Source organism: Engystomops pustulosus, chromosome 4 (genome assembly GCF_040894005.1).
Source record: "Engystomops pustulosus chromosome 4, aEngPut4.maternal, whole genome shotgun sequence".
Classification (NCBI taxonomy): Eukaryota; Metazoa; Chordata; class Amphibia; order Anura; family Leptodactylidae; genus Engystomops; species Engystomops pustulosus.
The window spans coordinates 217,888,544-217,903,459 of NC_092414.1; the positions used below are offsets into that span (position 1 = coordinate 217,888,544).

Here is a 14,916-nt window from a genome sequence, read left to right on the forward strand (position 1 = left end):
AGTAACATCCACATGTGTCCTCCTTCCCTTCTACCCCCCGCTGTGTCCATACAAGTAACATCCACATGTGTCCTCCTTCCCTTCTACCCCCGCTGTGTCCATACAACAAGTAACATCCACATGTGTCCTCCTTCCCTTCTACCACCCCGCTGTGTCAATACAACAAGTAACATCCCCATGTGTCCTCCTTCCCTTCTACCCCCCGCTGTGTCCATACAAGTAACATCCACATGTGTCCTCCTTCCCCTCTACCCCCCGCTGTGTCCATACAAGTAACATCCACATGTGTCCTCCTTCCCTTCTACCCCCGCTGTGTCCATACAAGTAACATCCACATGTGTCCTCCTTCCCTTCTACCCCCGCTGTGTCCATACAACAAGTAACATCCACATGTGTCCTCCTTCCTTTCTCCCCCCCCGCTGTGTCCATACAAGTAACATCCACATGTGTCCTCCTTCCCTTCTACCCCCGCTGTGTCCATACAACAAGTAACATCCACATGTGTCCTCCTTCCCTTCTACCCCCGCTGTGTCCATACAAGTAACATCCACATGTGTCCTCCTTCCCTTCTATCCCCCGCTGTGCCTATACAACATGTAATGTGGGAACAGGGTCTCTTTAATTATTGTAAGAGGTTGGATGTCTAAGATATCCACATTTTCAATAGTCCTCCTGACCAATCACAGCTATGTGTTGTGGGTAGAAGTGTCCATTTGCTGGATTGGCTGTAGGACCACCATTCTGGCAATATCTCCAGGTCCAGCAGGATGGACCTGAACCCTGAACCCAAACTTAAAGGAAACCTACCATTTGATTTGATGCATTATGAAGCAAACATACCCTGAGACTGCTGCAGCTACACTGATGCAGAAACATTTCTTGTTTAATCCCTGAGCTGAGTGGTTTTGCTGATAAAACAGATATAACATTATGATAATGATGCTCTGTCCCTTCTATGGCTGCTTCAGCGCTTGCTTTCCCGCTTCTCATAGCAGGAGAGTTTTTCTCTACAGGAGATGATGATGCAATCACTGTTCTCCCTGCCAGACAGAATAATCAATTGTTGCACCATCCCCCAGCTTCTGTGTATGAGTGATCCAGCTCAGGTCGATTAGTGCTTGACTTGTAATGCTTACGCATGCTTTACCAACCAAGATCTGATCCTGCATCAGTGTAGCTACAGCATTCTCAAGGTATCTTTGCTTTATACTGCATCAAATCACATGGTAGGTTCAGTTTAAAGTTTCTGTCCACTCATCTCTAGTTGTCGATACAATAAAGATTTCTGGAGAGATGGCAGCAGGAGAGGTCTGTGTAAGAACAACTGGTTTTCATACATCATATTTGTAGGTAGTTATGAATTTATATGATCTTCACATTATTCTTGGTTTCAGGTGGAAGAAAGACTTGATATTCTAGAGTGCACTGCTGTAACTGCAATTAAACTGCTCTGTGCTTACCCAAACAGCAAAAAGGTTGTGGCTGAAATTTCATCTACAGAAGGAAAGTAAGTCCAAACTATTGCCCTATAAAAGAGATCTGTAGTCTAGGCTCCAGGATGTTACAGCCAGTCTCTGCTACCCCAAGGATCATAAGCTTAATACAAGTACTAAGATGGCGGCCCCTGCTTTGATGGCAGCTCAATGCATTAGTGTCAGGGTCGGGGTGAGCATGGAGGCATAAAAGTCTTTCGAGAATAGTGAGGCTTGGTAAAAAATATCAAGAACAGTCAAAACTTGTGTTGAGTCCCGCAGACCCTACACTGAACTTCAGTAGAAGGTCACATCGGGGTTTGGCTAGACCAGCACCACCATTTTGGGTATCATCTTCGCACCTGATGACATCAGTAATTTAATAGCCACTAATTAATTTTCCACTGGCATTTCCACTCTTGTTTCATTACAAAAAAGTTCTCAAATGTACCTTCTGCTCCCCATCTTCACAGAAAAAGAACAGCAATGTAGATATTTTTGATAATTTACTCAACAAGGAAAACTGAAATACCCCATGGACAGAAGTATTCAGCCTCTGTGTTGTGACACCATTTTCTTCTGATCCTCCTTGATCTGGTTCTAGTCCTTCATAGAAGTCCAGCTGTGTTTAATTAAATTGATTGGACTTAACCTCACAGCTCACAGTGCATGTATGAGCACATGAGAATCATGAGGTCTAAGGAACTGCCCGAGGAGCTCTGAGACAGAATTATGGCAAGGCACAGATCTGGCCAAGGTTACAAAAGAATTTCTGGGAAATCAAGGTTCCTAAGAGCACAGTGGCCTCCATAATGCTGACTAGTCAGAGATATATGGGAGGACAGGATGTGGACGGCTTAGTAAGTCATGGTTAGTATTTTAAATTGTATTCACTGTGCAATGGGTAACCAGTGGAGAGACTAGCAAAGAGGAGAGGCAGAGGAGAAGTGAGGAGATAGATGGATTTGCCGGGCAGCAGAGCAGTTTAGGATGGATCGGTGGGGCATTAGAGAGTTAGCTGGGAGACCACAGATTGTCAGAGGCACTTCTGACTTATATAACAGGGGCCGGACAGATGTCTATTATGAGGGTTTGGCCGGCCACTCATACCACCCATATGAGAATCTTCCAATGTTTATGTAATAAGATCTCCAAGATTATACCTTGTGTGACTCAATATGGGGGTGAAGTTAAAAACACAAGGAAATATAAGGCAACAGATGGCAAAATGTCTCCAGTCTTCTCGATTTGTAGGGATATGTGACAGCCACATACACACTGTATATGTCCATCTGAGAAGTTATAGGGAAAATAACTGACATGTACAAGGAGAAATCTTAACCAGAGATGAGCGAGCACTAAAATGCTCGGGTACTCGTTACTCGAGACGAACTTTTCCCGATGCTCGAGTGCTCGTCTCGAATGACGAGCCCCATTGAAGTCAATGGGAGACTCGAGCATTTTTCAAAGGGACCATGGTTCGTGGCGCTCCGATCGCGTGCGCCAAAATCCTGGGGCAATTCAGGTACAATCGGCGCAAATCGTAAATATTCGGGTAACACGTTGGGAAAACGCAAATCGGGCCCTTAGTTAATGACCCCCATTGTTCTTCACATACTATTTTGAAGAACACCGTTTGGCGCGCATGTCTTCCGATAAGTTAGCAGATGTATGGAAATATCTGCAATGTGTTCTTCACTGTGTTCTTGACTTAAATGATCCTGTGTTCACTGTTTTCATTGTATTCTTCACTTTTCTTCACTGTGTTTTCTTAAGTAAATGCTCGATCTCGAGCAGGGGAAATATTCGTCCATTTCGAGTAGGCTAATACTGGAACGAGCATCAAGCTCAGACGAGTATACTCGCTCATCTCTAATCTTAACCATGGTCTTTTTTCATAGGTGGGGTCAATGGGGGTCCCCTTTATGGTGTCCTGATGGAGAACTTGGAGCATATACCTTGAAATTGGAGGAAAAACAGATTCTTGGAGGGGACACAGTGGTCAACAACATCAAGTTTCTATGTACAGATAAGAGAGTATTAACAGGCAATGGAGGCACCGGGGGAAAATATGTCAGCTGGAGCGTAACGTGCAAGACAGGGATCTGCGGGATCCGAGCCAGAAGGCGAGAGGATGGCGCCGCTCTCACTGATGTCAAGTGTGAATGTTGCTAAAACTCACAACATCTCCAAATAAAATCCAAACTTGTGCAGTCATTTGTTTGGGAACATCATTGTCCTTATTATTTCTAGACAGCCGGATGAGGGCACGGGCTGCCTCGCCAGAGCAAGTGTCGGGATGGGTGAATATTAATACACTGGGGGGGAGTGAAAAAATTAGCAGGGGGGCCATGAGGCACTCAGGCTCACGTGCAATGAGACTAATGCATCCAGAAGAGGGAAGTGCACTTAGGAGGCGACACAAATCGGGGGAAGGGGCCTTCGGACAATCCGACTGATTCGGACTAATTTTAACATTTAAATTGTTGTGGCAAGCCTAGCACTTACATGCACCGGGAAGAAGAAGGTGAACTCCGGCGGACCTGAGCGAGGAGTGACACATGCAGGATATCCGGCACACACTTGTAGTGAATCGCGGCACAATCCATGATTGTCGGACATTCCGGATCGGGGATCGTGATGTGGACAGGTAAATAGGAGAGTGTATTTGGCGGGCACAGTCCCAATACTAACGCTGACGGTACAATCCACAACTTCGGATGGTGTGCTAGGGCAAGTGTGATCACGGTAGGACCTTCCGACGGTGTTCTGTCAGTGTGTGAGAAAGAGAGTCCATGTACAATAGTAGAAGAAGATGACGGCACTCACCGGTTCCAAAGGTGGAAATATCGTCCTTTATTGATGAATAAGCATGCAGGGGGGTATACAGACAAACTTCGGCAACGGGCCGTTTCGCGCGCTCCGGCGCTTTCTCAAGCCGATGGTGCCCCATTGGTAAATAAATGTGCCCCATTGTGTTTACCCAGGGAAGGGAGGCCCTCTGTGTGTCATAGCTGAGATGTAGCAGAGATGATTGTGTATGTCATAAATGAATTAACAAAGCCGAGAATGTCATCTTGTTTTATATCCATCTTATGGATTTCATCATCTCTCATCTTTGATCTGTCTCATCTCTTTCTATGGTCAGATACTAGTGAATGTTCAGAAGCTAAATCAAAGTGTAGAAAAACCTGAACCATGATACTCTAAGCACATTGTCAGCACACAGCATCCCACAGCAGAGAGGGATCATGAAGTGTCTGCTCACTGGAATCTGACACTGGCCATTACTGATTGATAGAAGCAATACAACTGTAAAGTAAAAGATTAAAAATGATCTTTATTGTGTAAACTTCACTAGGGGGTTAAAATTTGAGAACTTTCTTTCAAGGGAAAACCCCTAAAGATCTAATGGCGGCTGTCCCACAGTATGAAGTTTACAGCTGCCACTACTTTTCCAAACAGGCCTTTCCCGCCCTTCACCAAGTGGTTGTAAATAAAATATGTGGTGCGCACTATGCAATGGTGGTAGCTGCAAAGTGACAATCACAAGTGACACGTGGACAAATAAGCATTGGCAGGGACATTACATCTCCTTAAAGGAAACCCACCATTTGATTTCATGCAGTATGAAGCAAACATACCTTGAGAATGCTGTAGCTACACTGATGCAGGATCAGATCTTGATTAATCCCTGGGCTGAACGGTTTTGCTGATAAAACAGATATGACATTATGATAATGAAGCTCTGTCGCTTCTATGGCTGCTCCAGCGCTTGTTCAGGGATTGTCCTGGCACATGAGTTTTTCTCTGCAGGAGAGGATGATGCAATCACTGTTCTCCCTGCCAGACAGAATAATCAATTGCTGCACCAGCTGCTGTGTATGAGTCATCCAGTTTAGGTTGATTAGTCAAGTGTTGACTAACCTCCATTTGTAATTACAAGGACTGTGGGGACTATTTTACCCCATTTTACCTGACGGGCAAGCAACCTTACATTAACATAAAGTCAAACACCTTGCCAAGATATGTTGGGAAATTGTGGGGTGGCCACAGCTTTATTTAACACAATTTTAACATTAATAACTTTAATAACATTTGTCCTTTGCCCTTTAAACCCGAATCCTTCTTTAGCCCTTCTTCTTAAGTGCAGCTTGCCCGAATGCCCGAGCATGACACACTGCCCCTCCTCTACAGTGTCCAATCCACCAATCAACTCCCACCTGCTTTTGCCCGCCAAACTCTACTAACCTCTCTCTCCCTCCCCACAGTCCTAAGCCCTATCGTTAACCCCTTTAGGGCTTCTAACTCTGTGTGTAATGTGTCAAATGGTAGGTTTCCTTTAAAGGAAATCTATCATCACAATTAGAGATGGGCGAATTTGTGAAAATGTGGTTCGTCCCAATTCGCCGAATTTTTGAAAAAATTTGATTCGACCTGAATTGAATCATGACGAATTACATTGAAAAACAGTTATTTCCTGGCTGCAGAGAGCCTGTAGGGCAGTGGTGGCGAACCTATGGCACGGGTGCCAGAGGTGGCACTCAGAGCCCTTTCTGTGGGCACCCGGGCCATCGCCCCAGCACACCAGACAGGACTCAAAGAATCTTCCTGCAGTTTCAAGCAACTTAAAAGATGCTGCTTTCAGTCATATTTTAAAGTAACTTACTTGGCTACTTGGGATTGTAGGAAGAGGGAGAATGTGTAGACAGGGCCTTATTATCTCTGAAGGACTTCCTGCTGGCCCTATGATTCTCTGTGTACAGAGGGACACTGGAAAGAAGCTAAAATGATGCAAATTTTCCCTCCTTTCTTTCTACTGTGTTGGTGTCCTCAGGAGGCCAGTAAGATTGAACATTGTTGAAGAACAGAGAGCAATAAGATACTGCTCTAATTTTGGTTGGCACCTCACAATAAATGAAGGGGGTTTGGGGCTGCAGTTTGGGCACTCGGTCGCTAAAAGGTTCGCCATCACTGCTGTAGGGTGTTGGAGAACGTTGTGCCATGCTTAAATATGCATAGGGAGCATGGTTTTGTCTTCAAACAATGCTGTGTTTTAGTATGACATGCACATGACAGCCGCCGCTCTTAGAATCGCTTCACTCTTCACTTCCATGTGCACTTACATAGGCCAACTTCACCAAATAAGCGAAGCGGGACAAGGTAACGTCTGTGCCAGCTCAAAAGGACCGAGCTGAGGGCCAAGATCCCACTATAACACTACAGAGCGCACTCTTTTTAGACTGACATCAGATGATTCCATAGATTACGACAGAACCTGTTCTGTTAAACGCAGATACATGTAGAAACCCCCCAAAACAGTGCAGAGGGTGTCAGAAGTAATTTTGCACTGATGTCACTGATCATTATGCCCTTCTTTTCACGCGTCAGTGTCCTCTCTCAATCGGTCAATAATCCATCATTATTGCTAAAGCCAAAAACAAACAGGAGTGGATCCAGAATATGATCCAGAAATGACCAGTAAATGGGATATTTTCATGTCCTCTGTGTTCTGTATCCACTCCTGTTTTTGGCTATCAATCCTGAAGCTTTTCATCCTTCTGGCAGATGAAATGAAGGGGAAAACCAAACATAGTGGCAACATCATAGAGTGGTGGAGAGTGAAAACAGCATTATGAAAATCACAGGGTGTTCCAGGGAGACATCGGTCAGTTGGCAGAAGCATGAGTAGGCTGCAGAGTGGCACAATGACAAATTATGGAGGTGACGGAAACACGGTAGGCCACAAAGTGGCACAATGATAAGAGTGTGGAGGTGGCGGCAGCAGCAGCAACAGGAGGCCACATGTGGCAGCAACATGAAAAGCCACAGAGTGGTCTATTGGCACAGTGTGGAGGTGGCAGCAGCAGCAGCAGCATCAGCAACCGGAGGCCACAAAGTGGCACAATGATACAAGCGTGGAGGTGGTGGCAGCAGCAGGAGCCCACGGGTGGCAGCAACATGGTGGCAGCAACATGGAAAGTGACATAGAGTGGCACAATCATATAGTGTGAAGGTGGCATCAACAGGAGCCCACAGGTGGCAGCAACATGGTGGCAGCAACATAGAAAAGCCACAGAGTGGCACAATGATATAGTGTGAAGGTGGCATCAACAGGAGCCCACAGGTGGCAGCAACATGGTGGCAGCTACATGGAAAGCCACAAAATGGCACAATGATACAGTGTGGAGGCGGCAGCAGCAGGAGCCCACAGGTGGCAGCAACATGGTGGCAGCAACAGGAAAAGCCACAGAGTGGCACAATGATATAGTGTGGAGGTGGCGGCAGAAGAAGCAGCAGCAGGAGCCCACAGGTGTCAGCCACCTGGTGGCAGCAACAGGGAAAGCCACTGAGCGGCACAATGATAAGAGTGTGGAGGTGGCGGCAGCAGAAGCAACAGGAGGCCACAAAGTGGCACAATGATAAGAGTGTGGAGGTAGCGGCAGAAGAAGCAGCAGCAGGACCCCACAGGTGTCAGCCACCTGGTGGCAGCAACAGGGAAAGCCACTGAGCGGCACAATGATATAGAGTGGAGGTGGCATCAGCAGCAGCAGTAACAGGAGGCCACAAAGTGGCACAATGATAAGAGTGTGGAGGCAGCGGCAGCAGAAGCAACAGGAGGCCACAAAGTGGCACAATGATAAGAGTGTGGAGGTAGCGGCAGAAGAAGCAGCAGCAGGACCCCACAGGTGTCAGCCACCTGGTGGCAGCAACAGGGAAAGCCACTGAGCGGCACAATGATATAGTGTGGAGGTGGCATCAGCAGCAGCAGTAACAGGAGGCCACAAAGTGGCACAATGATAAGAGTGTGGAGGCAGCGGCAGCAGAAGCAACAGGAGGCCACAAAGTGGCACAATGATAAGAGTGTGGAGGTGGCGGCAGCAGAAGCAACAGGAGGCCACAAAGTGGCACAATGATAAGAGTATGGAGGTGGCGGCAGAAGAAGCAGCAGCAGGAGCCCACAGGTGTCAGCCACCTGGTGGCAGCAACAGGGAAAGCCACTGAGCGGCACAAAGTTATAGTGTGGAGGTGGCAGCAGCAACAGGAGGCCGCAAAGTGGCACAATGACAAGAGTGTGGAGGTGGCGACAGCATAAGCAGCAGCACCAACAGGAAGCCACAAAGTGGCACAATGATAAGATTGTGGAAGTAGCGGCAGCAGAAGCAGCAGCAGCAACAGGAGGCCACAAAGTGGCACAATGATAAGAGTGTGGAGGTGGCGGCAGAAGAAGCAGCAGCAGGAGCCCACAGGTGTCAGCCACCTGGTGGCAGCAACAGGGAAAGCCGCCGAGCGGCACAATGATATAGTGTGGAGGTGGCATCAGTATCAGCAGGAGCCCGCATGGTGGCACAATGATATAGTGTGTAGATGGCATCAAAAGCAGCAGAAGCCCACATAACCCACAGCAGCAGGAGCCCGCAGAGTGGCACAATGATATAGTGTGAAGGTGGCATCAGCAGCAGGAGCCCACAGAGTGGCACAATGATATAGTGTGTTGGTGGCATCAGTAGCAGCAGCAGCAGCCAACAGAGTGGCACAATGATATAGTGTGGAGGTGGCATCAGCAGCAGCAGGAGCCCGCGGAGTGGCGCAATAATATAGTGTGAAGGTCGCATCCGAAGCAGCAGCAGGAGCCCGAGAGTGGCACAATGATATAGTGTGAAGGTGGCATCAGAAGCAGCAGTAGCAGGAGCCTGCAGAGTGGCACGATAATATAGTGCGAAGGTGGCATCAGCAGCAGCAGGAGTCTGCAGAGTGGCCTGATGATATAGTTTGAAGGTGGCATCAGCAGCAGCAGGAGCCTGCAGAGTGGCACAATGATATAGTGTGGAGGTGGCGGACAATTCCAGTCCCTGGTAAAGATGGTAGGTGGCAGATGGTGTAACTGGCAGTAGATGTGTGGCATCAGGCGGGTGGCAGCATCAAAATAGTGGCTGAGGCAGGTAGTTGGAACCCCGACTCATTTCTCAACGTTTGGCGGAGGCGTCATGGCTGATCTAATCTGATGCATTAGGCATTGGTGAGTTGAAATCCAGGTCGATCCAAGCCTGATTCATCTTGACAAAGGTCAGTCTCTCCACATTACGGACAAGCGGTTTCTCCTTGAGGTAACGTTGGCCCCCGCTGCACTGAGCACCCGCTCTGATGCCACACTACTGACTGGGCAGGACAGCTTCTCTACTGCAAACTCTGCAAGTTGCGGCCACGCATCAAGTTTGGCTGCCCAGTAGTCCATGAGATCCTCTACCTGAGGTGGTAAAGTGCTGGCCAAGTAGGCCACCACCTGCTGGTGCAGGATCTGCTCCATGTCCTGCTGCTGCTGCTGGTGGCGGCTACCCTCCTCACTAGGCGGATGAAGGAAGTTGCTCAATAAGGAATCTAGACTTAAGCTGGTGCTGATGGAACTGCTACTGCTCCTACCCCCCAGCTCCCCACAGCAGCCATGGCAGTAGTACATGAGCGTTGACTGCCAGGAATCCCCCGGTCAGACCTGACAGAGGATGGACAATTGCACACATAGGCAGCGGCCAACTGTGTGCACAATATTCCTCTATTGTATGCCAGTTGTTCCTCCCTCTCAGCAGCTGGAAAAAAGTCACCCATTTTTGACCGGTAGCAAGGGTCCAAGAGGGTGGAGAGCCAAAAGTCATCCTATGGCGTATGTTGACTGTTCAGCTGTCACTAGTAAGGCAAAGCAGCTTACTGCAGGCCATCTGCGCAAGTAACTCTGAGGTTCTCCCGGCCTCCATCTCCACTGTATACTGCCTCATCTTCTACCTCCTCCGGATGCTCTTGCTCCTCCTCTCCTGTCACCTGAGTAGAAAAACCACAAATTGCACTAGACTCTGCTTGTGCTCCAATGTCCTCCTCCTCCTCCTATTCAGCCCACACCGGACTTATGTGGCCATGAGGTGTAGTCTCCACTTCTCCAGTGCCCTGACCAGACAGATTTTGCAGCATGAGTTCCAGGACATGAAGCAGTGGAATGAGTGAAGCAGGGCCTGAGCAAACGGCAGGTATCACGCATGAGCTGCCAGTGGCTGAAATCAAAGTTACACAGTTACTCCGGTCCGCTTGCATCATCAAAAAATCATTAATGGCTTTTCTCTGTTCATACAGGCGGTCTAACATATGGAGGCTGGAATTCCAACGGGTGGAAATATCGCATAACAGACTATGTTCGGGTAGGCCGTTCTGCCGCTGCAACTAGAGGAGGGTGTGCTTGGCTTTTCAAGAATGTCTGAAGTGCATGCACAGTGTCCTGGCCATTTTTAGAATGTCTTGCAGATGGGTGGAAGACTTCAGGAACCTGTTGATAACCAGATTGAACACGTGCACCATGCACGGTGCATGGACCATCCCTCCTCGGTGCAGCGCTGACACCATGTTCCTCCCATTGTCTGTCACCATGGTTCCGATTTTTAGTTGTCACAGAGAAAGCCACACATTGATTTCTTCTTGCATAATGTAGAGCAGTTCAGTTATTCCCCTGTGTGACTTCGTTCACCCAGGCAAACCAGGTGTAGAACTGCGTGACACCGCTGTGCCCTGTACAAGTGGTATAATGGAGCAGCACTTGTGGAGGCTGAGGTGGTGGTGGAGAGGGAGGAGGAAGGGGACACTGTCCCAGGAGCAGCAGTTTGACAACATGGAGGAGAAAGTGCAGTCTCCTGTTCAAGTTGTTGGTGTGGCTGGGAGGGAAGCTTAGTCACCCAGTGGGCTGTAAAGAACATGAACTGGCCCTGACCATAATTACAGCTCCACACTTCCACGCTGCTGCTGTAATTTTAGTGCCAACACTCTGCACTGAGCGACTACTACCACTGCTGCCTCGTTGAGCCCCTGTGCCACTGCTTACTTGTACCTGCGAATTGGGATTTGTACCCCGTGGACGTTTGGCTCCCGTCCTCGCACTGCTGCCACCCTGCAGCCACAGTAGCGACTTGCTGCCTGCTCCACTGCCTGACACGCAAGCTTACACTTTATATACCCGACGATGATGAATCCCCCGCTACACCCGGCTCCAGAGTGCGATTGGCTACATCATCATCAATTTGCGTTTCCCGGTCACTGCTACTCTCCTCACCGATGTCAGTATGCCGAGCAGCTGCTGACTGTCCTCAAACACTTTGTCCTCGCTGAATAGTGGCGCTGAGCCCAGACCACCCAGTAGCTCTCTGGCTGCGGGAAAGGAACAGGACAGAGCCTGGTTGAGGATAGGTGAGGGCCGCTGACCTTCTCCTGGGCCAGGCCAACTAATTGTTGTATGTGATGAACCCACAGACTCTTGGCTTGGGTTGTCAGATGTTATATTTAAGGAATTGGATGACCTAGTCAACCATTCAACAACCTTTGGGTTGTTGATCAACACGCTGCCGCTAGATGACAACGGCAGTTTTGGCCTCACAGAGTCACCCCTGCTGCGACGTCCCCTTACTGTGCTGTGCCCTGTGTTTGCTCCACCTGCCACCTTTCTGTCTGACATAATGGTTTACAAACGACGTGGATTTTACACGTAAATCTGGCTCTAAATTTTAGCCACAAAAAGTTATGTGAGAGGTCCACAAATCACTACAGAAGCTCCATGAATATACAACAGATTTCTTTCTATTCGATTTTGTCACTAAACAGAACTGCTATTTGGGGTATACAGATCCCCCTTAAAGAACAACTAGGGATTGAAGCAGGAATCACTACTGCACAGTACAGTAGCAGCTGGACGCTACAGACAGCAGATCCAGTGTAAAATGCCAGGATAGCAAATGGGCGACAGTTTTATATGGCAGTGTGACATCTCATAAGCCTGCCGGTCGCTGATTGGCTTACAGGTCTGCAGATGTCATCGGGGGTGTTCCTTTCTCCTTTCCAGAGTTCTCTGCCCCATGTAACACGTTGTGCTCGCGCCCATTTAGCTAAAAAAAGAGGGGAAAAAAACTTTGTTCCCGCGAATCAACATAAACTTCGGCTTTGTGACGAATCACATTTTTTGTGAAATTCATATCAAATTCCACTTTGTTAAAATCGATTCGCCCATCTCTAATCACAATCCATTATTATAACCCAGGGACAGTTACTCATAGATCCAGGCACTGTGACTGTGGCAATCCTTTGTTATTCATAGACTCGTTACTTCTAAAATCAACTTTTAAAATGATGCTAATGAGCCTGAAGGACTATCCTAGCCCCGCCTAAAGTGGCCTTAAAGTGTGTAATGAGAAGGAAGTGCAGGAAGAGTTTCCCTCACATGACGGTGGCACCTGGGGTGTCACTGGAGCGCGCCTGGGGAGATGCGGAGGAGGTGACAGCTCCCACTGAGGACAGCTTGTCCATGCCTCTGAGGAGCCTGGGCCACGTGACCCATCCTGCTGGATCTACGCCATCAGGATAACATGGCATCCTTTATTCTACCATCATAGTGTGCGAGAAAAATGACGATGTAAAGGCACAATATGGTGGAGGCACTGAAGGGGTCCCATCCAACACTGAGGGGTCTGAAAGAGGCCACTAATGCAGCAGAGGCACAAGCACCACCTCAGGAGGGAGCATTAGCCTGGCCACCAATTCTCTGCAACCTCCACCACCATGGGATGGGGACATAGTGCCATGAGGCAGAGTATCTGTACACACCTCTCCTGGTACTGGAGTTCAATTTCTGGGTTGGTAAATTGGACACATGGTCAGAGCTTTCCCTCTTTACCTTGGAGGAGCTGTCCTGGCATGACCTGGGGAAGGTGGCCTCCTAGAGCGTATGCTTGGTACCATCGGGGGAGTCATAACTAACAAGAGGATCCACCTAGACACAGCCAGGCGGGAGATCCATATGTTAATTATGAAAAACCAGGCATGGATCCCACAGGACTTGGATGCCATAGAGTCTGAGTAAGTGGTTAAAGGAAATCTACCAAGAAGGCCATCATGATAAACCAGGGACATTACTCATAGATCCACACACCATTTCCTTGGGAATCTTCTTATATTTGTTATCCATGGCCTCCTTCCTTCTAAAATCAACTTTTAAAATTATACTTATAAACCAAGAGCCCCTCCGTGCTGTCACTTCACAGGCTGTTACACTGTGCACTTCCTCCTCCCATTGTGTTCTGAAACTTAATGTGTTGCTGTAAAATTTCAGCAGGCGAATGGAGGGGGTGCGAGCTGTGGCAGAATAATCATTAGCATAATATAAAAGTTGATGTTAGAAGGAAGGAGGCCATGGTGTTGGTCTTCTTACACCTGTTGCAAAATTATTATTTTGTTTATTTGTTTTAATTCATTTATATTTTTTTGTATTTGTTTCTTTCTTTTATTTTTCTGTGTTTATCACTTGATGGGTCAAAAAGTTTGGGCTCCCATTGATTTCAATTGGGTTCATATTTGGGTTTTAGATCTGATCTAAGTCCAGGTGGCTTACCCAAAGATCTGACAAACTCATTGGGGCAGATTTACTTACCCGGTCCAGTCGCCATCCAGTGGCGCATTCTCCGACGCTGATTCACTAAGGTCGTACGCCCGATATCCACCAGCTGTCGCTGCTGCGCTGAAGTCCGCCGTAATTCACCTTCTTCGTCTCGGTGCATTTGAGTGCTATCTGTGCGACACAAATTTTTTTTAAATTCTGCGTTTTTTCCGAATCCGTCAGGTTTTGGTGACAGAGGTTGTGGTGAGCTCAGGGGTCACAACTTTATGAATTTAGAGAGAACCTGTCAGCAGAAATTCAGTAGAAGAAAGAACCTCCAGCTGGACACAGGAAACCGGTATACAGATAAAATCCACAAATCCTTTATTCAGGTCATTTAAGAACTTGTAGAACACAGTACAGCGAAAAAAAAAAAAAAAAACATGAAAAAGATGGCTAAAAAGCCATATATTTTTGAAGGTGGGGAGTGAAAAATGAAAATACAAAAAACTAAAAAGGGCAAAGATCGTTAAGGAGTTAATTACAGTCTTTTTTTTTTTCCTGGCATGCAAATGAGTATAGATGAGTCATATTCTGGTTAGAAGAGTCATGTTGTTTTTACATGCTCCAGAGCTGATTTTTGGTTTCTGTTGGAATTGTTAAGTTTTCCCAGATTCATTTCCCTTTAGCAGTGGAGATTTTGGAATCCCAGGATGCTCTTGGTGCCTGGAAGAATATTAATTGCAAAAGAATATTATTAGAGATGATCTCTATTCAGCTACAGAAATTATCGTGAGAGGTTGGATGAACTTGAATGTTGTGAAACCTAGGAAAGGTTTTGATACCTAAGGCCCGTTCCACACTTGCGCGTGTGATGTGATGAACTCGCATCACACTCGCAATGCATGTGCAACACCCTCGACGATGCAAGGCAGAGAGGTTGTTGCAAATACGTCCCACCATGTAGCTTGCAGCCTGTGAAGGGTCTGATCAGCCCCACAGCATGTCACTACATAACAACTACATAACACAGATGAGTACTGCAGT

The 14,916-nt window shown here is 47.5% G+C and overlaps 1 protein-coding gene across 3 annotated transcripts in view; it reads left to right on the forward strand.

The window, feature by feature from the left end:
- LOC140125814 (vitelline membrane outer layer protein 1 homolog) overlaps positions 1-3,683 on the forward strand; it is a 32,424-nt gene extending 28,741 nt beyond the window's left edge. For all 3 annotated transcript variants that reach the window (XM_072144684.1, XM_072144683.1, XM_072144682.1), the window contains exons 3-4: positions 1,395-1,507; positions 3,374-3,683. In XM_072144684.1, the coding sequence (XP_072000785.1) occupies positions 1,395-1,507; positions 3,374-3,647 (387 nt within the window). In that variant the 3' untranslated portion in view covers positions 3,648-3,683. The remainder of the gene's footprint in view (positions 1-1,394; positions 1,508-3,373) is intronic.
- Positions 3,684-14,916: the final 11,233 nt, after the last annotated feature.